Source organism: Hyperolius riggenbachi, chromosome 5, assembly GCF_040937935.1.
Source record: "Hyperolius riggenbachi isolate aHypRig1 chromosome 5, aHypRig1.pri, whole genome shotgun sequence".
Taxonomy (NCBI): Eukaryota; Metazoa; Chordata; class Amphibia; order Anura; family Hyperoliidae; genus Hyperolius; species Hyperolius riggenbachi.
Window position 1 is genome coordinate 184,775,285 of NC_090650.1, and position 22,080 is coordinate 184,797,364.

The following is a 22,080-nucleotide window of genomic DNA, read 5'->3' on the forward strand; positions in this document are numbered from 1 at the left end:
TGTTAAATCACAGACAGAGGTAAAATTCCTGTCATTTAATTGATTGCATATAGATTGTATGGGGACAACGCCCGGTGGCCATATTTGCTGAGTCATAGTTATGCAGTATAGCTAAATTTAATTAACTGCTGAATGGTTTAACCGATGGGCGTCCACAGAAAATTTTCCAAGGGGGGGGACATTTAAGTGTATGCACTTAAATGTCCGTGTGGACTGTTGTATATACTGTAGGACAAACAACACAACCTATGAAAGTTAGATTATCAGCACATAAAAGCACTATTAGAAATATTGCAATAGAAATATCAGTACCTAATCACTTTGCAGCAGCTAGACATACAGTTAGCCAATTTCGCTTTCAAATACTGGAACAGGTTCCCCCTTTAAGACGTGGGGGTGATAGACTGCAAAGATTATTGTATAGAGAGGCAGTGTGGATACACAGACTAGATACTCTAGAACCTAGGGGTATGAATAGAGATTATGACATGCTACCATTTGAATTACAGTATTAGAATGTGTTATTTACTTGTGGGTAATTCTGTTGCTGCGTATGATGCCCTCATTATAATTTAAGTAGATGTATTATGTTTTAACATTGAGTCCCTATGTGCGCTGGGTTTTGTTTCTTAGAGCGCATCATGCTGGATTGAGGCGTTCTGGCTGTCTCCTAGCAACGGTGGGCGGGCAGATGATGACTTATCCGCTCAGTCACACCAACACGTGGCGCGACCTGAAGGCGGAGTTCCGCTCCGCCTTCTGGGAAACTGTTTTCCGTCAAGTCCACCTGCATGGTGGGCGAGGCCTGACGCCATGTCATCTGTGGACGGCTCCCCTATTGGTCGGCGCTACGGTGGGGGACAGAGCGGACATGCCTCTTCTCCGTGCGCGTTAAGCCGCTCCTTCCTGCTCAATGATTGGAGGCACAGCATATGTGCATACTAATGACAAGTTCCCCATTAGGTCCACTTGGCGGACGGAAGGGGATTGGTCGCCATAGAGCGACAATCAATGCTGATTGGTTAATGTTTGAAATGAGGAAGTATATAAGATGTTTTTGTTGGTATATGTATCATCTACTGGCTATGCTTGACAAAGGAGGATAGTCCTCCGAAACATTATGTCAGTTATCTTTCAATAAAGTAAAAGAGCAATTAAGTGGATGGTGCCGGACTCAACTTTGTACTTATAATAGAGCTATTGACATGTACTAGAGAAGCTAAGTCAGGGAAAAGTCCAGGCCCTGATGGTTTCACAGGGACTTTTTACAAAAAAAATTAACACACTTCTAGCCCCCTTATTACTTCAAGCCTTCAATCACATTAGCTCAGACCACTCCTTCCCCATGCATGCCCTCATGACACACATCACAGTCATCTCTAAGCCAGACAAGGATCCATCCCAATGTCCTAACTATAGGCCAATCTCATTAATTCATTTAGACTTGAAATGTTACTCCAAGAGGTTGGCGGAACGCCTAAAACCAATTCTCTCTAACATTATTCACACCGATCAGTCTGGCTTTGTGGTTAAGAGGGAAGCGAGGGACAATACACTTAAGACAATCTTAATAATATATAGAGCCCAAAAAACTAAGCCACCTCTGTGTATTATGGCAGTAGATACTGAGAAGGCATTCGACAGGGTCCACTGGCTCTTCTTAGAGGGGGCTCTCAATCATGCTGGTATCGGCCCTAAATTCATTGAAAGTTATGGCCCTATACAGCAATCCTTCAGCCTGAGTTAGGGTTGATGGGACCCTGTCAGATGCCTTTCATGTTCGCAATGGTACCTGCCAAGGGTGTCCTCTTTCCCCTCTTCTATATGTGATTTGTATGGAACATCTAGCAACTGCCATTAGAAATAATCCCTCAATCCGAGGCATGGAAACCAAAGATACTAAAGTTAAATTAGCACTCTTTGCAGATGATCTGCTTCTATACGTTTCCAATCCCCTAACTGCATTTCCAAATATACTACGGGAACTGGTGGAATATGGCCACATGAGTAACTTCAAGATCCTTATACTTGAAGACTTACTGAAAAAAAGTTCCCCTGGGGGGTACTCACCTCAGTAGGGGGAAGCCTCTGGACCCTATCGAGTCTTCCCCCGTCCTCCTGTGTCCCACGGTGGTCTCGCTGCAGTCCCCGGAACGCACAGGCGACAAATCCGAATGCCTGTTCAATATCTACCTTTCCAGGCTCCAGCGGGGGGCGCTGTTGCAGCTCTTCTGACGGAGATGGGCGAAAATAGCCGTTCTCCGTCGGGTCCGCTCTACTGCGCAGGCGAATTGCGCCTGCGCAGTAGAGTGGCCCGACGGAGATCGGCTATTTTTGCTATTTTAGTCCCAGTGCACACCGTCTGTCGCTGTTATGGCTATCTCTTTGTCTTTTTAAACAATAAAAGCTATATATTACTGACGTGGTGCTGTGGACTCTTCATGTTGGATTTTACTTGACCCATTCAGGGCTACTGGGTCTATCCACTCTAGCACACATCTGTCCCCATCTGGGTGCTGGTCTACCTGGTTTCTACTCAAAGGATGGGACCTTATAATCAAAAGATTTGGGGTCTCCACCATTCCTGGTCCACTCACCTCTCTATTAGACAATTGCAACTTAGCGGATGGTATGGGGGCTGGTTCGATTTTGGGTTGGAATAGGGAATTCTGGCCACAGATTAAACACATTATTGATAATAATAGATTATTGGAGAGGGACAGAATTGGAAATCAGGAGAATACTCCTAAACTGAACTGGATCCAAAGGAGGCAAATTCATGAGTTCTGCTCTTCACTCCAGCCCAAGTCCCATATACATAGAAAACTCACCACATACAAATCTATGTGTTCAGCATCGGTTTCCACAAAGCATAAGATATCTGTAATATATTCCGATCTGATTGGCATCCAAAGTGAATCCCAGCTTCTATCATTGAGTGATAAATGGGAAAAGGATCTTGGTTTTGAGTTACAAGGAGAGAAATGGGAAAAGATCTTCGATCTCTTCCACCTTCCAGGAGCGCAATTACAGAATCCTCTCCAGGTGGTATCGCTGCCCATCTCAGATTGCAAAAATTAGACCAGGCGAATCAGATTTATGCTGGAGATGCCAGTCTCATATAGGCACATACTTTCACATGTAGTGGCTTTGTCCGTCCATCAAACCTTTCTGGAGGAAAGTATTTACACTAAAATGACCTTTTATACCTAGAAAGCCTTCCTTTCAAACCGGAGATTGCCCTCCTGAACTTGCTTCCTGGTAAGATTTCCACCATTAATAAATCATTAACTGGAACCATTATGATAGTTGCTAGACTCTTGATAGCCCAAAACTGGAAAACCTCAACTATTCCTACTGTTCTTCAAATCTTTAATAAGTTGAATTAAATTTGCAGATTAGAAGACCTGTACCAGGCCTCCCATGAAAGGCGCGAAGCATTTACATTTAAATGGGCAATCTGGTATGATTTCAAAGAATCTGAATCAGCCAGTTCCCTCTTAGCCCAAGATTGACGATAAAATCTCATTAAAGGAATTTATTGTGGATTGTATTCCTATGTATTGCGACATCTTTATTGGAGGTAACATCCCTATCCCATTTCCTACTCCTTTATCCCTTCCTCCCTTCCCCTCTTCCTCTCCAGTCTTAGATGCTTTTGTTACTCTACAACAGTCTTCTCAGGCTTAAGCACGGATTTGCTCTTTTTTAGATCTTTCTACTATATATTGCTGCTTTTATGAATATCTTCATGTTGGTGCATTACTACGCTGACTTTTCAAGATCTAAAATAACGCATGCAAAACGGTTATACTAACGTAGCATTTGCTTGATTTCTGACAAGTTTAAATGTGTTTTTGTATTTTCTATGCTCTTTTATACTCAAAAAGTTTTATTACAAAGAAAAAAAAAGAAAAACTCCCACTGGTCACTAATAGGCTGGAAGATCTGATCCTCTGGGCAGGATTATAGATAATGAGGAGTATATACACAGCAAGGAGGACAGAATCATCTGAGAGTCATCCACCCTCACGGCTTTCATTTTAAAAAGGACACGTCCAGAAAGATTCCATATTTGGTAAATATGAAAGGTTTTTATTTATTTATATTATCATTCACAGCGCAGCCATCTGAACATTTTATTTATCGATTATTGTTTTCCTTATTTTATAGTCACATATAGTAAATAAAAAGGGGAGTGGATTCTTTCAGTGCACAGGAAGCATTTCACTCTCTATTTGATAAAACCCATTTACAGTGGGTCTATTTTTGATACATATATCATCAATAGTCAGTTGATTGCTGGCTGTGAATCCCATAACTTGTTTTGATTATAAAAGCTAGAGTTTAAGTTTCCTCCCATAAGCCTTGGTATTTTGGTATTTTGCCGTGTCACAAATAGGACCACGCCTAGCTCAGTTTGTGATGATTGATGGTCATTTATTGTTACTAAATTAGTTTAGACTAGTCCCAATTTACCCTATACCTTCTGGTAAACCAACATATGTTAAATCACAGACAGAGGTAAAATTCCTGTCATTTAATTGATTGCATATAGATTGTATGGGGACAACGCCCGGTGGCCATATTTGCTGAGTCATAGTTATGCGCTATAGCTAAATTGAATTAACTGCTGAATGGTTCAACCGATGGGCGTCCACAGAAGATTTTCCAATTGGGGGGGGGTGTCAAATGGGGGCGGGGGGAAAGATGGGCGTTGCGCGCAGCACGCCCCGCTGAAAATTCGGGGTGGCGTACGCGCGCCAAAAACCGGGGCTACGTCATGCGGCGCGCTTAGCGTGACGCACAGAAAAATGGGTGTGGTCATGAACCAGAATGTGGGTGTGGTCGTGGGTGGAGACAAGTTTACATGAACTAAGCAATGGTGGGACATTAGATTAGGACAGTGGTGGCGAACCTTTTGGAGGTCGAGTGTCCAAACTGCAAAGTCACCTTACTATCACAAAGTGCCAACAGCAATTTAAACTAAATACAAACGTTTTAACTCATACATGAACATTATGGAAAATCCAAGTTGAAAATAAACTGTGAAGATAAACAATTTCATCCATCCTACTCCTGAAAAATTTATTCATTTTTTTAGAACCTCCCAGTTTCATTTTCTGTTTTAAAAAGCGGAAAAAGTAGGTTTAATGCTATTGTCTCATATGATGATGATTTAGCTTTTTCCATAGTCTCGCAGTTAGGAATCATGTGACCCCCAACAAGACAAATTCAGCAATCATGAGGACCCCCCATCAAGACAAATTCAGCAATCATGAGGCCCCCAACATGACAAACTCAGCAATCATGAGACCCCAAACAAGACAAATTCAACAATCATGAGGCCCCCAACAAGACAAATTCAGCAATCTTGAGGCCCCCAACAAATCATGAGGCCCCCAACAAGACAAAGTCAGTAACTATGAGGCCCCCAACAAGACAAATTCAGCAGTCATGAGGCACATAAATAGACAGCATTTCACATAAATAGGCAGAATGCCCCTTAATATGGTAGACACCTCTCACCTGGCAGCAGTTCCCCAAAATACACTCAATCTGACAGCAGTGGTTCCCCAAAAATAGGTAGCCCCAGGTCTATAGGTGTCCCCAGAATAGGTGGTCAGCGGTATAGATGTCCCCAGAACTGGTAGCCAGGGGTAGAGATGTCCCCAGAACAGGTAGCCAGGGGTATATGTGCCCAGTATATGTAGGCAGGGGTATTTGTGCCCAGTATATGTAGCACGAGGTATATGTGCCCAGTATATGTAGTCAGGGGTATATGTGCCCAGTATATGTAGTCAGGGGTATATGTGCCCAGTATATGTAGTCAGGGGTATATGTGCCCAGTATATGTAGTCAGGGGTATATGTGCCCAGTATATGTAGTCAGGGGTATATGTCCCCAGTATATGTAGCCAGGGGTATATGTCCCCAGTATATGTAGCCAGGGGTATATGTCCCCAGTATATGTAGCCAGGGGTATATGTCCCCAGTTTATGAAGCCAGGGGTATATGTCCCCAGTATATGAAGCCAGGGGTATATGTCCCCAGTATATGAAGCCAGGGGTATATGTCCCCAGTATATGTAGCCAGAGGTATAGATGACCCCAGTATATGTAGTCAGGGGTATATGTGCCCAGTATATGTAGTCAAGGGTATATGTGCCCAGTATATGTAGCCAGAGGTATATGTGCCCAGTATATGTAGGCAGGGGTATATGTGCCCATTATATATAGTCAGGGGTATCTGTGCCCAGTATATGTAGTCAGGGGGACATGTGCCCAGTATATGTAGGCAAGTGTATATGTCCCAGTATATGTAGGCAGGTGTATATGTCCCAGTATATGTAGGCAGGTGTATATGTCCCAGTATATGTAGGCAGGTGTATATATCCCAGTATATGCAGGCAGGTGTATATGTCCCAGTATATATAGCCAGGGGTATATGTCCCCAGTGAATGTAGCCAGGGGGTATATGTCCCCAGTATATGTAGCCAGGGGGTATATGTCCCCAGCATATATAGCCAGGGGTATATGTCCCCAGTATATGTAGCCAGGTGTATATGTCCCAGTATATGTAGGCAGGTGTATATGTCCCAGTATATGTAGGCAGGTGTATATGTCCCAGTATATGTAGGCAGGTGTATATGTCCCAGTATATGTAGGCAGGTGTATATGTCCCAGTATATGCAGGCAGGTGTATATGTCCCAGTATATGCAGGCAGGTGTATATGTCCCAGTATATATAGCCAGGGGTATATGTCCCCAGTGAATGTAGCCAGGGGGTATATGTCCCCAGTATATGTAGCCAGGGGGTATATGTCCCCAGCATATATAGCCAGGGGTATATGTCCCCAGTATATGTAGCCAGGTGTATATGTCCCAGTATATGTAGGCAGGTGTATATGTCCCAGTATATGTAGGCAGGTGTATATGTCCCAGTATATGTAGGCAGGTGTATATGTCCCAGTATATGTAGGCAGGTGTATATGTCCCAGTATATGTAGGCAGGTGTATATGTCCCAGTATATGTAGGTAGGTGTATATGTCCCAGTATATATAGCCAGAGGTATATGTGCCCAGTATATGTAGTCAGGGGTATATGTGCCCAGTATATGTAGGCAGGTGTATATGTCCCAGTATATGTAGGCAGGTGTATATGTCCCAGTATATGTAGGCAGGTGTATATGTCCCAGTATATGTAGCCAGGGGTATATGTCCCCAGTATATGTAGCCAGGGGGTATATGTCCCCAGTATATGTAGCCAGGGGGTATATCTCCCCAGTATATGTAGCCAGGGGGTATATGTCCCCAGCATATGTAGCCAGGGGTATATGTCCCCAGTATATGTAGCCAGGGGTATATGTCCCCAGTATATGTAGCCAGGGGTATATGTCCCAGTATATGTAGAAAGGTGTATATGTCCCAGTATATGTAGGCAGGTGTATATGTCCCCAGTATATGTAGGCAGGTGTATATGTCCCAGTATATGTAGGCAGGGGTATATGTGCCCAGTATATGTAGGCAGGTGTATATGTGCCCAGTATATGTAGGCAGGGGTATATGTGCCCAGTATATGTAGGCAGGGGTATATGTGCCCAGTATATGTAGCCAGGGGTATATGTGCCCAGTATATGTAGCCAGGGGTATATATGCCCAGTATATGTAGGTAGGGGTATATGTGCCCAGTATATGTAGGCAGGGGTATATGTGCACAGTATATATAGCCAGGGGTATATGTGCCCAGTATATGTAGGCAGGGGTATATGTCCCCAGAATAAGTAGCCAGGGGTATATGTGCCCAGTATATGTAGCCAGGGGTATATATGCCCAGTATATGTAGGTAGGGGTATATGTGCCCAGTATATGTAGGCAGGGGTATATGTGCCCAGTATATATAGCCAGGGGTATATGTGCCCAGTATATATAGCCAGGGGTATATGTGCCCAGTATATGTAGGCAGGGGTATATGTCCCCAGAATAAGTAGCCAGGGGTATATGTGCCCAGTATATGTAGCCAGGGGTATATGTGCCCAGTATATGTAGCCAGGGGTATATGTGCCCAGTATATGTAGGCAGGGGTATATGTGTCCAGTATATGTAGGCAGGGGTATATGTGCCCAGTATATGTAGGCAGGGGTATATGTGCCCAGTATATGTAGGTAGGGGTATATGTGCCCAGTATATGTAGTCAGGGGTATATGTGCCCAGTATATGTAGGCAGGGGTATATGTGCCCAGTATATGTAGGCAGGGGTATATGTGCCCAGTATATATAGCCAGGGGTATATGTGCCCAGTATATGTAGGCAGGGGTATATGTGCCCAGTATATGTAGGCAGGGGTATATGTGCCCAGTATATGTAGGCAGGGGTATATGTGCCCAGTATATGTAGCCAGGGGTATATGTCCCAGAATAAGTAGCCAGGTGTGCCCCAGCAGCAGGGGAGCAGCGCAGAGAAGAGAGAGAGCTATGGGCACAGTGGGGAAGGGCGGACGTCTCCCCCCCTTCCCTCACCTTAGGAGGTGTATATGTAGGCAGGTGTATATGTCCCAGTATGCAGGTGTATATGTCCCAGTATATGTAGGCAGGTGTATATGTCCCAGTATATGTAGGCAGGGGTATATGTGCCCAGTATATGTAGGCAGGTGTATATGTGCCCAGTATATGTAGGCAGGGGTATATGTGCCCAGTATATGTAGGCAGGAGTATATGTGCCCAGTATATGTAGCCAGGGGTATATGTGCCCAGTATATGTAGCCAGGGGTATATATGCCCAGTATATGTAGGTAGGGGTATATGTGCCCAGTATATGTAGGCAGGGGTATATGTAGGCAGGGGTATATGTGCCCAGTATATGTAGGCAGGTGTATATGTGCCCAGTATATGTAGCCAGGGGTATATGTGCACAGTATATATAGCCAGGGGTATATATGCCCAGTATATGTAGGCAGGGGTATATGTCCCCAGAATAAGTAGCCAGGGGTATATGTGCCCAGTATATGTAGCCAGGGGTATATATGCCCAGTATATGTAGGTAGGGGTATATGTGCCCAGTATATGTAGGCAGGGGTATATGTGCCCAGTATATATAGCCAGGGATATATGTGCCCAGTATATGTAGGCAGGGGTATATGTCCCCAGAATAAGTAGCCAGGGGTATATGTGCCCAGTATATGTAGCCAGGGGTATATGTGCCCAGTATATGTAGGCAGGGGTATATGTGCCCAGTATATATAGCCAGGGGTATATGTGCCCAGTATATGTAGGCAGGGGTATATGTGCCCAGTATATGTAGGCAGGGGTATATGTGCCCAGTATATGTAGGCAGGGGTATATGTGCCCAGTATATGTAGCCAGGGGTATATGTCCCAGAATAAGTAGCCAGGTGTGCCCCAGCAGCAGGGGAGCAGCGCAGAGAAGAGAGAGAGCTATGGGCACAGTGGGGAAGGGCGGACGTCTCCCCCCCCCCTTCCCTCACCTTAGGAGGCTCTCCCTCCCTCGCTCTCCCCTCCGGAACAAAGTGTGCAGCGGCTGGCAGCGGGCGGAACTTACCTCGTCTCGTCGCAGGCGCCGGATGGATAAGCCGCTAGTCTGGTCCAGATCAGAGTGCGGCACCAGAACTTCCGGCGCAGGAGCGAGACGAGGCAAGTTCCACCCGCTGCCCAGCCGCTGCACACTTCGTTCCGGAGGGGAAAGCGAGGGAGGGAGAGCCCCCTAAGGTGGGGGAAGGGGGGGGGGAGATGTCCGCCCTTCCCCACTGTGCCCATAGTTCTCCCTCTTCTCTGCGCTGCTCCCCTCCTGCTGGCTGCATGGGCACACGGCCTGGGGGGGGGGGGGGGGGGGCAGCGGGCAGCCAGGGTCGGGCAGATGCCCGATTTTGCCATATGTGCGGACGCCCATGGTTCAACCCTGTGTTTTACGGCTAATACATATAATATTGCTTTATTTGTTTGCCAATTGATTAATCTAAGTCGTGTTATCCAGCTCATTGTAAGAATAACCTTACGAGTTTGTTTGAATCAAAAGTGCAATTCTATATTGTTTTGATATATTGTCATATTTGATATTAAATTCATCTTTTTTACAAATTGGTGTACGTTTGCATGTTTAAACCAGTACTTTGAGAAACCCATGAAAAACAAACTCAAAAGTTGGGCGTATATCATAGTCTAAAACTCCTCCCACTATTTCAGGAACTTTGGACTATTGACTTTATATTTTCGGTAACGATTTATACAATAGTTTGACAAAACGCCTGACACTCCTGCTGTTGCTTATTAATAAATTCTGAGGTCACTAAATGGTCCCTCAGATTCTTCGCTCTGGGCAAATGGGGGGGGGGGGGGGGGAGGAGGAACCAATAATAGATGTGTATCTAAAAGCCAATCTAGAGTTCTTGGCTCTAGATACATCTCTGGCACTGTATTTGGCCTGAGGAAGCATTTGCATTTGACCCACAAAACGGGTTGCCTGTGCATGATTAAACTTCATATGTGTATGAATGTGTCATTATTGAGGTTAGCCACCTCTTCCTTTATTATTTTATCTGTTTTTAACACAGTTTTAGTTATTGGGCACCTCTTCCATCTTCGTGCTTTTCACTCTCCTTTGGAGGGGTGTCCTCCGGTACTCAGTGGCTCTGCTAGGTAGGTCCTATGTTGTTTTGCCAAGAGCGCAACCGGATACAGTTCCAGCTGGTAACCCAAGTGGAGTTGGGGTTTATAAATCTCCACCTGCCTTCAGTGGTTGGTTGCCCCATGTGCAACCTTCCTTTGAGAGTACCACAACCTTTTTGTACATTTGCCATTAAACTTGTGACATACTGCACCATTTGGACTCCCGTTTTGGTGTTCTTTTTTAGGGTATCGCTTACCCCCACCACAGTCTTAGCTCTGCGGGCTGTAAGGAAACATCACCCACTATCCCTGCAACCTTGGAAGAGGTAAGGATAGGCCAATTTTTCTTGAGGATTTTTCTCAAATGATCCCAATGGGAACCATATTGAGTAATTATTCTCTCATAAGGGCCAGCATTTAAAGTGGATCCGAGCTAAACTTTTACTCATTGCATATTTGTTAACAAGCCTCGCCCACAGCTTCAGAGAGCCTTGGCATTCTCAGACTCATGTAGCAAGGGCTTATGGGAGCTCAGTCTGGGCAGGAGGAGGAGGTTACTAGCCAGAGATTTCAAAGGCAGAGGGGAGGAGGAGAGGGGATTGAGCTGAAGGCTGCAGATGCTATCAGCTTACCTGTGTTTAATGTGACAAACAGAACATGGCTGCCCTCATTGTATCACAGGGAGAAATAATCAAACCGTTGAAGCTGTTAGCAGCTAGATTTGCTGTGTAAACTATCTAAACTTTAGATAAGGTATATAGACAAGTTGCTTGTCATAGTTCGTTTTTCATCTCGCCCCGGTCTAGCTGCTGATTCCAGTGGGGGATGCTTAACGCATATGGCTTCAGTAAGTTGCCACACAAGATCATGGTGCAGTACAGGCCTGTCACTGTTTTGTTTGTAGAGCACATAAAGCGTTCCACAGGCATTGTTCCAGAAGGTGGCGGAATTTTTTTTTTAATAATATTTCAGCTACTGTTTGCGGACAGCCAGGTAAAAGGTCATGGCTCCATCAGCCCTGTCCACACCTCCCATCGTGTGGTTGTAGTCCATGAGTGCTTTGGGCTTGTCCACCTCCTGTCCACCTCTGGTAGTGGTGTGCACAGTTTCAGCATTGTGCACCATGCTGAGGATGCACACGTCCCGCTTGTCCCTCCACCACAGAGCCATGATTTTCCCCTTCTGCCAGGCAACAACCTCTCCTTTCTTCAGCTTCCTGGCAAAAAAGGCCGGTGGCATATGGTGTCGGTTCGGCCTCACCGTACCATATGCATCAGTGTTGTGCTGGATCAGGTGGTCGTACAGTTCTGGGGAGGTATAAAAATTGTCCGTAGTAAGACAGTACCCCTGATCCAGCAATGGCACGAGCACAGAGGAGGTAGCACACCCAAACTCTCTATAGTGCAGTGCAAATTTGGTGCCTTTGCCTGTGTAGATAACAGAGTTCCAGTTTATTATTATTTAGTATTTATATAGCACCGACATCTTCCGCAGCGCTGTACAGAGTATATATTGTCTTGTCACTAACTGTCCCTCGGAGGAGCTCACAATCTAGTCCCTACCATAGTCATATGTCTATATCGTGTAGTGTATGTATTGTAGTCTAGGGCCAATTTAGGGGGAAGCGAATTCAATTATCTGTATGTTTTTGGGATGCGGGAGGAAACCGGAGTGCCCAGAGGAAACGCACACAGACACGGGGAGAACATACAAACTTCTTGCAGATGTTGACCTGGCTGGGATACGAACCGGGGACCCAGCGCTGCAAGGCGAGAGCGCTAACCACTACGTCACCGTGCTGCCCCCATGTATCCGGTCTTGGCCTCATAGAGCATGAAGGACTTCACCCCAAAGCGGGCCCTTTTGGATGAAATGAACTCTACCCAGCCGAGTCTCCCCTTGTGCACCATAAGACTTTCGTCCACGGTGATGTCTTGATCCGGTATGTAGACACCCTTGAAGTTAGCAACAATGAGCTGGTATATCTACCAGATCTTCTTCAGCTTGGGAGGGGGATGGGTGGCCTCATCAAAGTCCTCATTGTTGCTGAAGTGCAGGTACTTAATGATAGGCCTGAATGATTTTGAGAAAAGATTGAATCGCACGATTTCTGTCAGAAATTGCGATTTCGATTCGATTCACGATTTTCTTCAAAGTCGAGCTTAAGCATGTGCCTATTCATCTGCGCAAAGGAGGCGGAGCAGAGCTGTGATAAATCCTAAGCCCAAACAAATAGACCGTAGGTCAAAATTAAAAAAATTAGACCAAGTCGAGGAGGTGGGGAGTTATCATGCCACTGTCCCTTGATTCCCCATGCAGTACATATTGCTATGCTTGGGATGTGTGCTTGGGATAAAAGCCATTTCAAAGAGGCAGTGGGGACGGTTAATGTCAGGTGTGGGATAGGTAGCGTAAAGGTAAGCCGTGGGGGGTGGGGGGGTTGCGCTGATAAACATCCATCTCGCACTCAGCACTTACACACACACACACTACACACACATACACACACACATACTATACACACACACACACTATACACACACACACACACACACACACACACACACACACACACCCTTCTTCATCTTGCAGCACTCACTGATACGCACGGGATGATCCTGCAGCATATCTGATACACACATTCTGCAGCACACACTAATATGCGCACACACACAATCAAACTTCTCCAGCACTCACTGATACACACACTGATACACACATACTGAAACACGGTCAGATATACACAGTCATGCACTCAGTCTTGCTTACTCAATCTCCCCCATGCTGTGCAGCTCCATCTACATGCTCTCTTCTCCTGTACTTCGGCAATGAAGGGGAAGGGAATTCCTTCTCTGCTCCCTGCGTGCATGGGAACTGTTGAATAAGGGGGGAGGAAGTCAGCCAGACATCCGCTTAATAGCCGTTGTCTCTCCCGTGGTCTGCAGAATTAAACAATCTGCGGCGGAAAGTGTTTGTCACATTAGCGAGAGCGAGAGCCTGAGCAGCAGGGCTGATGACGTAGGAGGGGAGAAGGGGGGACTAGGCAGAGAGAAAGATAAGCTGCCGCTGGGAGTGACAGCCACTGCTATTTTACACACAGAGCTGCGCACAGCGGGAGGGCACAGATCCGCAGAATATCGGCAAAAATCGCCACTGTGGCGATCATGGAATCGTTGTTTCCGTGATCGCGATTTTGATATCAAAACGATAAATCGTTCAGGCCAACTTCATGATGGGGGTGAAGCGGGGCTCGGACATAGCAGATCCAAAGAAAGGTGTGGTGAGGATCTTGTTAGTGGTCAAGTACCACTTCTGCAGCGCTTTCCTAACACTCCCTGGAGGATAATAAGGCCCAGGAACACCCAGATGTCGTCGCAGGTGACAGGTTCCAATTTCCTGCTCCTAGAGAACCTGCGTAGAGGAGCACCCTGCTGCTGCGCAGCATATTGTTTGGCCTCCACAATCTTCTGGATGACCTCATCGGTGAGAAACAGCTCCAAGTAGGACAGCGGGCTGTGGTCACATGCGATCTTCTGCCCAGGTACCCCAGTGAAAGGGAACCTAGGTGGCGGAGCTTGCGACCGGCTCTCCAGCTCACACCAAGTGCGTGCAACACTCACTGGCTCCTCGTCACCGTCACTGCTCTCGGACTCTGAAGACAGGTCCCTGGGAATCTCACTGTCCGTAGATTCCTCAATGAGTGACTGCTCACTGTCGCTTCCCTCCAGGACATCCAGCAGCTCCTGGTCACATAGACATCTCCGGGAGCTCGAGGCCATGACCCCAAGCAGGATACAGGGTCAAAGGTCAGCGACAGGAAAAAAAATATACAGCAAAGACAAGCACACAGATATTACAGCAATCTTTAGAAAGACTAGAACTGCAATACTGTATTAAGCAAAGGCAGGAAATAACTATCAAAGCACAGAAATCACAAGAGTTAGCTGACAAGCAGACTAGCAATTGGACACTGAGGACTGAGGAAAGAGGAAGAAGAAGTAACAGCCCAGCCTTTTTATACTGTGTACAGGTGTTTGCTAACAACTTTGAATTACAGTTATGTGATTGGATTTACTGTGGCTGTGTGTACTGATGTAACTACTGAGGTAATTCATGCGCCGCCCAGTAGGGGGCGCATGATCTGCGTCATGGGAAGGAGCTGGGCATCGCCATCTTGCCTTTCACAGGTGATCAGGTCGGAGGAGAGGGAAGGGGATGCAGCGAAAGGGCCGCTGATCAGAGTGGTGAGTGTAGGGAACTGCTGGACGAGCTGAGTTTGTCAGTAACATTTATAGCAAATTTTGTCTGGAAATGCTAGGCTGGTTAATGCAGTAAAGGGTATTTTTGTGCAATCATCATAGTTATCATCATTATCAGGAGCACCCCTTGGGGAGTCATTACTATGTCCCAGGTCCCACATATTTTCTATGAATCTCAATACTTCCCTTTCTTCAATATTCAAACATTCATATTAATGCATATTTTTACTTTATAATTCTCCAGCTCCATTTTATCTTTATACATAATTTTTAAGCATAATCTCCTCAAAAAAATTAATACATATTTATAGTAAATTCATCACCTCCTTGTGTTGGGGCAAAAGTCAGTCGCTTTTTCAAGAGTGACAGATGGCTTGGCTCCAACGGAAAGTCTTTGAGATTCACTATGGTAATTTCTGGGGGACCTAAGATACTTCGTTCTGACTCCATCCCCTCCTTAATTCTACCCCTAGGGGTTGATGTGGCTCTTTCCCTTTGTCGGGGACCTTTTTGGTCTTTGTTTATCATCGGCGGCACTCCCTTTGTCTCTGATTGGACCCATTTCACCTGAGTCCTCGTCCTCTTCCTCTCTTCCTCCCCTCCCTAAAAAGGAACTGATCTACAGGTATGTTCCATATCTGTGAAAACTCTGTCAGTGTCACTAATAGGGCCATGAGATCCCATTGGTTGTCTGCCTCTACCCTTTCTTGACCTTGAACTGGGTCTCAGGGATGGATCAAACACAGTTTCCTCATCCCATTCCTAAAGGTCTTTTTGAAATTTAGCCTGTTTTCTTTTCTTAAAGCGGAATATAACCCAGCATTTCATCTTTGCTCTAAAACTTTATTTACAGCATATTAAATGCAACCTGCATTTTTTTTTACTAGACCAACATTCAAAGGGTTACACACAGAGCTTGAAAGTTCTGTGTAATGAAATGTGGGCGCATCCGAAGTTGTAGATTATGTTATCTTGTGTTTACTTAAATGTATCAAGTGAGGAATGTGACACATTCTCTGACTGTGGAGAAGAAGCTGGAGACAGACGCTGAAAGCATGTCTGCCTGCAATACAGCAATGAATAAAACCAGTTATTAATAAAATGCAAAGTCAGCTCACAAAGCAAAAAAATTGTACTTTTGGGAACCTATATCTAAATGAATAATACTTATGCACAAATCCAAATATGATAACCGTATGGCATATAAAAAGTAGGAAAACATGTTTTTATTGATTAATATGTCAGGGTTTTAAACCGCTTTAATGGTGTATTGTTTTCTTTCAATAAACACTTTAAGATTGTTATTGAGTTTATCAAAACTTAAAGGGATTCCGAGCAGTAACTACAATCAAAATCTGAACTTACCTGGGGCTTTCTCCAGCCCACCATAGGTCGGGATGTCCCTCAGCGTCCTTCTGGTTCTTCTCCCAGGCCCTGCTTAGAAATGGCTCCTGGCGGCTCTGAGCCAGAGTGTCAGGCTCCTTCTTCCGCAAAGATGACGTCAGTCGTCACCACGCCGGCCGCCTCGCGTCATCACGGTGGCCGGCATGACAGTACTGCGCATGTGCGGTTTAATAGCGCATGCGCCGTACTGTCACGCCGGACGCCGTGATGACGCGAGGCGGCCGGCATGGTGATGACTGACGTCATCTTTGCGGAAGAAGGAGCCCGACACTCAGGCCCAGTGTCGCTGGGAGCCATTTCTGAGCAGGGCCTGGGAGAAGAGCCAGAAGGACGCCGAGGGACCTCCCGTCCTACGGTGGGCTGGAGAAAGCCCCAGGTAAGTTCAGATTTTGATTGTAGTTACTGCTCGGAGTCCCTTTAAATATTCTTTATGTCCCATCTAAAACGCAAGCACTCTCCTCCACAAATTAAGAAAATTAATCCAATTGGGCCTTCTCTTCCTCTATAAACAGCTCAAGGATGTGCACAACCCTCTCCAAACAGTCCTTTGGCCATATTTTTTTTAAATCTTGGAGTATGCAAGTTTTCAGCTGGTGGGACATGGCTCCTAGATTCCATGCATGATTACTTTGGCTTTATAATAGGAAGGAGACATTCACCACCTCTTAAGCTGTCTTTCCATTAATTGCCTATGTGCCTTAACCACTTAAGGACCACAAGCTTAAACCCCCCTAAAGACCATGCCATTTATCACAAAAAGGGCCACTGCAGCTTTAAGGCCTTGCTGCAGGGCCGTACACCTCAGCACAAAGTGATTCCCCTTTTCTGCCCACCAACAGAACTCTCTCTTGGTGGGCTCTGATTGGTGATGCAGTGTTTGTTTGTTTTTTTTTACAAATATTTGACTATTTTTTAAATAGATATGCTTATTGTATTTATATTTTTATCCCCAGACCTCCCTCCCCCGCCAGCCAATCACTGTGATCGGCTGTCATAGACTTCAGCCTACGACAGCTGATCACCCCCGAGCCTGCCAGGGGGACAGACATGTCACACAGCTGTCCCCAGTACAGCGCTGCCGTAGATGGCGGTTTCACGGTCTAACAGTCTCCGAACGGCGATTGCCGCTGGGAGACTGATGGCGGAGTGGAGCTCCATCATTTATGAGAAGATCCCCTGCAAACCACGCCCACAGGACCCAATTGCAGCTAGCTCTATTCTATAACATTACTGCAAACACTGGGTGAAGAATATGTAATATAATGAAAGGAAGATGAATAAATAAGTTGTCTATCATCTGTTTGAGGTCACTGGAAAGACTTATTCATCTGTGTTTTTTTCTTTTTTTGCAAAAACTACGTGCTCACTTTTGCTGTCATTACTTTTTGCATATCCGACTCCCATCCTATATAATAAAACCCTACCTGTCTCTGAGTCACCCTCTTGTCCGTGTCCCATGTGTTTTGGCTACTGCGCATGTGTAGCTGTTGGGACAGGAGGACGGTGCCAGGGGGGTGGCGGGTGCGCATGGCAGGCATGTGCGCGGGGGCGCGTGCTGGCATGCATCGGCGGTGAGATAGACCTAGAGCCCGTTTTTAAAACGGTATAAGAAAATGGAAAACCTGGCAAAGTCTATAAGCTTCAATGGGAGTCGGATAGATATAGTTTGACTTCCTATAGGTTGACTTTACAAGTATTCCTCAAATCTATCATTCTGTTGTGAATGATAGATTGATAGTTTTGATATATCTTTTGTCATTCACTGGCAAGTATTGTTGCACATTTATACATCTTTTACACATGATGCTTTATTCTGATGGTCTCTCTACATGTGCCTTATTTTATCTGTAATCCTTTGTAATAATTATTTATCTGAATAAAGCTTAAATATGAAAAAAAAAATTGAAATACATAAAAACTGGACTCACCAAGTATAACACCACTTGCAACTCCAGGAATTCCTTGAATTTCAGTAATATCGTTTGACAAAAAATAACTGTCACAGGTCTGACTTAGATTTCCAGGTGCACAAAATTTAGCCCTGAGGAGCTCATTGATTGTATCATTTGTGAGATTTTTGGTACAAACATTAACATTTCGTGCTGCTAAAACTCGATTTCCTAGGAAACATAAGCTGCAATATAGAAAAAGATGTGTAAAAAAACCAAACAAAAAACCCACACACATATTGGTTCAAGTTACATTGGTAAAATAGTGAGCTTTTAGCAACACACTGGCATATAACCTAATTTTACTTGCTCTACACATATGTCCACTTTCCTAAGTAATTATCAGATACTCTCAATATATCATGTATTAAATTAGCTGCATTAACGCACCTAATAATTAAAAAAAAAAAAAAAAAAAAACAATAGGTCAAAAGACTGCACCAGACCATGGTAGAATTAAATTAATATAAATAAAGTTTCTTTTGGAATTAGAATTATATGTTGTACTTGGGACTTGTTATCCTTGCCAAGGCATACTGTAGATTTCAATTAAAGGGCAACACTCTACCATCACAAAATTTTGGGATGCATTTATAGGGAAATAAAAATTTGAGATGCAAGCATAATATTGCCCCATTTAACTCTCTAGTAAGGCCACATCTGGAATGTGGCACCAAATTACAGAAAAGATATTGCAGTTTTAGGGCAGGAGCAGAGACTAGCCACAAAATTGATACGAAGGATGGAAGGTCAAACTTATATTTATTTCTTCTTAGGAGCTGCCTTCTTAGGCTTGGCTGCTTTCTTTGCCGGGCTCTTAGCGACTTTAGTCTTGGCTGCCTTTTTTGCCGGACTCTTATCAGTTTTAGGCTTGACTGGTTTCTTAGCCGGGCTCTTTGCGGCTTTCTTGGGTTTCTTGGTCGCCTTTTTGGGGCTCCTCTTGGCAGCCCTGGGGGCTTTCTTAGACTTATTTGGGGACTTGGCCGACCTTCTTGGCAGCAGCAGCCGACTTCTTAGGTTTGGCCGCAGTAGATGGCTTTTTCTTGGCCCCTGCCTTGTCTTTGCTGCCCTCCTTCTTGCAGGAAAGCAAGAAGCATTTATACTTGCTTAGAAACATTTATACATGCAATGCAGTGCTATTCCATTTAGTTTAATTAAACAGGGTCAGTGCTTCAATGACAGCAATACAGGTGCCATCATCGCAAACCCTAACATGAACCAGTCCATACACATTTATCTAATATTTCACCTTAAACCATCTTGATATGCTTCACAGCCAATCACTGAGAAAGCTACCTTGCATGGTTGTCAGCTGTTACTGACAAGGGAGCGATTACTCCCAAAACCTGTGTATACATTTTAGCATTTTCCATGGATTTCAGGATCTCTCTATCTTGTTTCTGTCATTGTACTAATAAGATGCTGAACCTAATAATTTGTCTCTCTTTGCTCTTGGTGTGCTGGGTTAGCTGGGCACAATCTGAAACCTCCAGAGCCATTCTGCAATCTCATTAGGTAGTTTAGATGTAAAGCTGTGTTTAAACCCCCAATCTCTAGCCTCTTGAGGGTAAAATAACTTCCACCCACACACTTATTAAGTAGCTGCTTTGGGGCATTCTGTAAGCTCTTGTTAATCCTATAACACATTACTGTAAGTTGTAATGTGTTAGTCCATACATATAGGTATCCAGGTCAAAAAAGACATGTGTTCATCAAGTTCAACCTCACAAATTATCTCCTTCAATAGATCAAGGTATCCCAAAATCTTGCTTCCCTAGTGTGATGATCAGATTATATGTTTGCTAGTTTCTGGTACGGACTTGGAAGTAAAGGTCCTGGATATTGACCGTATCGTGCAGATTTATTTGGAATCCAGGACTTAAAGAGACTCTGAAGCGAGTCAAAATCCATGCTTTTCACTTTTATTTATGCTAAGCACGATAGCTAGTGCTAAAACGTTGCATCCCTGCAGCAAAACGAGGGGTTTATACCCCCTAATTACAGGGCAAAAATCCACGACTTTCTTGGTCGTGGATTTTGCTGCCCAGGGAGGAAGAGCTTTAAGTTGCAGCTGTCCCTCCATCCGCGTCAATCCACCGCGGATCTCCGCCTCTCTCCAGCCCCTCTTAGTGAAGGAAAATTGAGAGGGGTGGGGAGAGGCGGCGATCAGCGGGGATTGATGTGACGAGAGGCAGAGCTACAGCCCTAAGCTCTGCCTCAATCAGGAAGCTTTCCACGCATGTAGCCCAGGGGATTTGGGGGGTATAAACCCCTCGTTTTGCCGCGAGGATGCAGCATTTTAGCACTAGCTATAGTGCTTAACATAAAAGTTAAAAGCATGGATATTATCTCGCTTCAGAGTCTCTTTAAAAGCGAATTGAAGAATTTGGAAAGCTAGAATGCAAAAACAAGCTAAACAACAGCAAAAAAAAAAAAAAATGTAAAGCAAGACAAAGAGGTCACTTCAGAAACTGAATATGCACTTCATTGAACCAATGAGTTCAATGAAGACCTTAACTGCAGGAAAGGAAAACAATGATTACTCCAGATATACCACAGTGTGCATGTTGCATAACAAAGATGAAATTCCAGAGAAATTACAGCAGGATCTAGTTCAAGTAAGCAACTAATTTGGCAGAATGCCCAAAGCACTGCATACAGACAATGGCACCGAGTATACCGGTGGCACCACACAAGCTATTCTCAAGAAACATGTAACAATGTTCCATACTACAGTACCATACAATCGAGAACAAAATAGAGTTGTAGAAGTAATCAGACTCGATGCAGATAAAGCAACCACCTATTGGGGAGAAGATATCATGACAGCATGTTATCTTCAAAATTGTCTACCAAGCAAGGCAATAGAGAAGACAGCATATGAATTGTGGAACAAAACAAAAAGTCATATTCGAGACACCACAGAATCTTTGGAAGTAAAGCTTATGTTCCAAAAGTAAAAGGCATAACGTGGGATGAGTATGCTGAAGAAGGTGTTTTCGTTGGCTACAGTGAATCTCAGAAAGGCTACATAATTCTACAACCAGGCTCAAATAAGGTAACAATAAGCAAAAGTGTCATCATTGATGAAAGATCCATGTGTTTAAAGTTTGACACAAACACAGGTTCCAGTGGATTCACAACAGCTCTGTGGGGAGTGCACATGTACAGTATACTACTACTTCTACTGTGTAACTTAATTTGTAGTTACCAACACCAGATTTAACAACATATCAAATGAAATGTTTTCCTGAGCAAAGGGATTGCATACATTTGCATACAAAATTTGTACAAACCTGCTTCAATGCAGATGTAAGACCTCGCCGCATGTGGCGGCGGAACGCCGAGATCCACGCTGAGGCGCAAGCCTCTGGGTCTTGGCGAAGCTCTGATGTCAGTGGAGCGCATGGCACGCCTTCCTTATTGGCCAAGCAGCGGACGCGTCCTCAGTATGCTCTCCGCCGCTGTAAACAATAGCAGCATGTGTACCGGCGTGTCAGCTGCTTTGCTGACACGCCGCAGACTGATTGGTTGTTTTGGATTCCGTTACTTTTGATTGGTTAGTTCTAATATAAAAGAAAGGTGAATGCCCTCAGTCTTCGCCCGTGATAGCCTATGCTGGGCTTGTAGCTGAGATTGCACTCACACCAAGTGCCTTGTCTTGCTGCAGATTCTGTCTCTTGACCAAGCTTCTTGCAGATCTGATACCTTGTTGCCGACCCAGATTATACCTGACTACGCTTCTTCTGATCTTCTGTTATCGACCCGGCTTGTATCTGACTTTGCATCTTCTGTATTCCCTGTTGCCAAACCTCGGATTGTTAAAGGACCTTGCATGAACGCTGCCTG

At 44.8% G+C, this 22,080-nt stretch overlaps 1 protein-coding gene across 5 annotated transcripts in view; it reads right to left on the reverse strand.

Annotated features, from left to right (window-relative positions):
* The window catches only part of SLC12A7 (solute carrier family 12 member 7), a 715,067-nt gene that overhangs the window by 341,584 nt on the left and 351,403 nt on the right, over nucleotides 1-22,080 (reverse strand). For all 5 annotated transcript variants that reach the window (XM_068236473.1, XM_068236472.1, XM_068236469.1 and 2 more), the window contains one exon: nucleotides 18,211-18,416. In XM_068236473.1, the coding sequence (XP_068092574.1) occupies nucleotides 18,211-18,416 (206 nt within the window). The remainder of the gene's footprint in view (nucleotides 1-18,210; nucleotides 18,417-22,080) is intronic.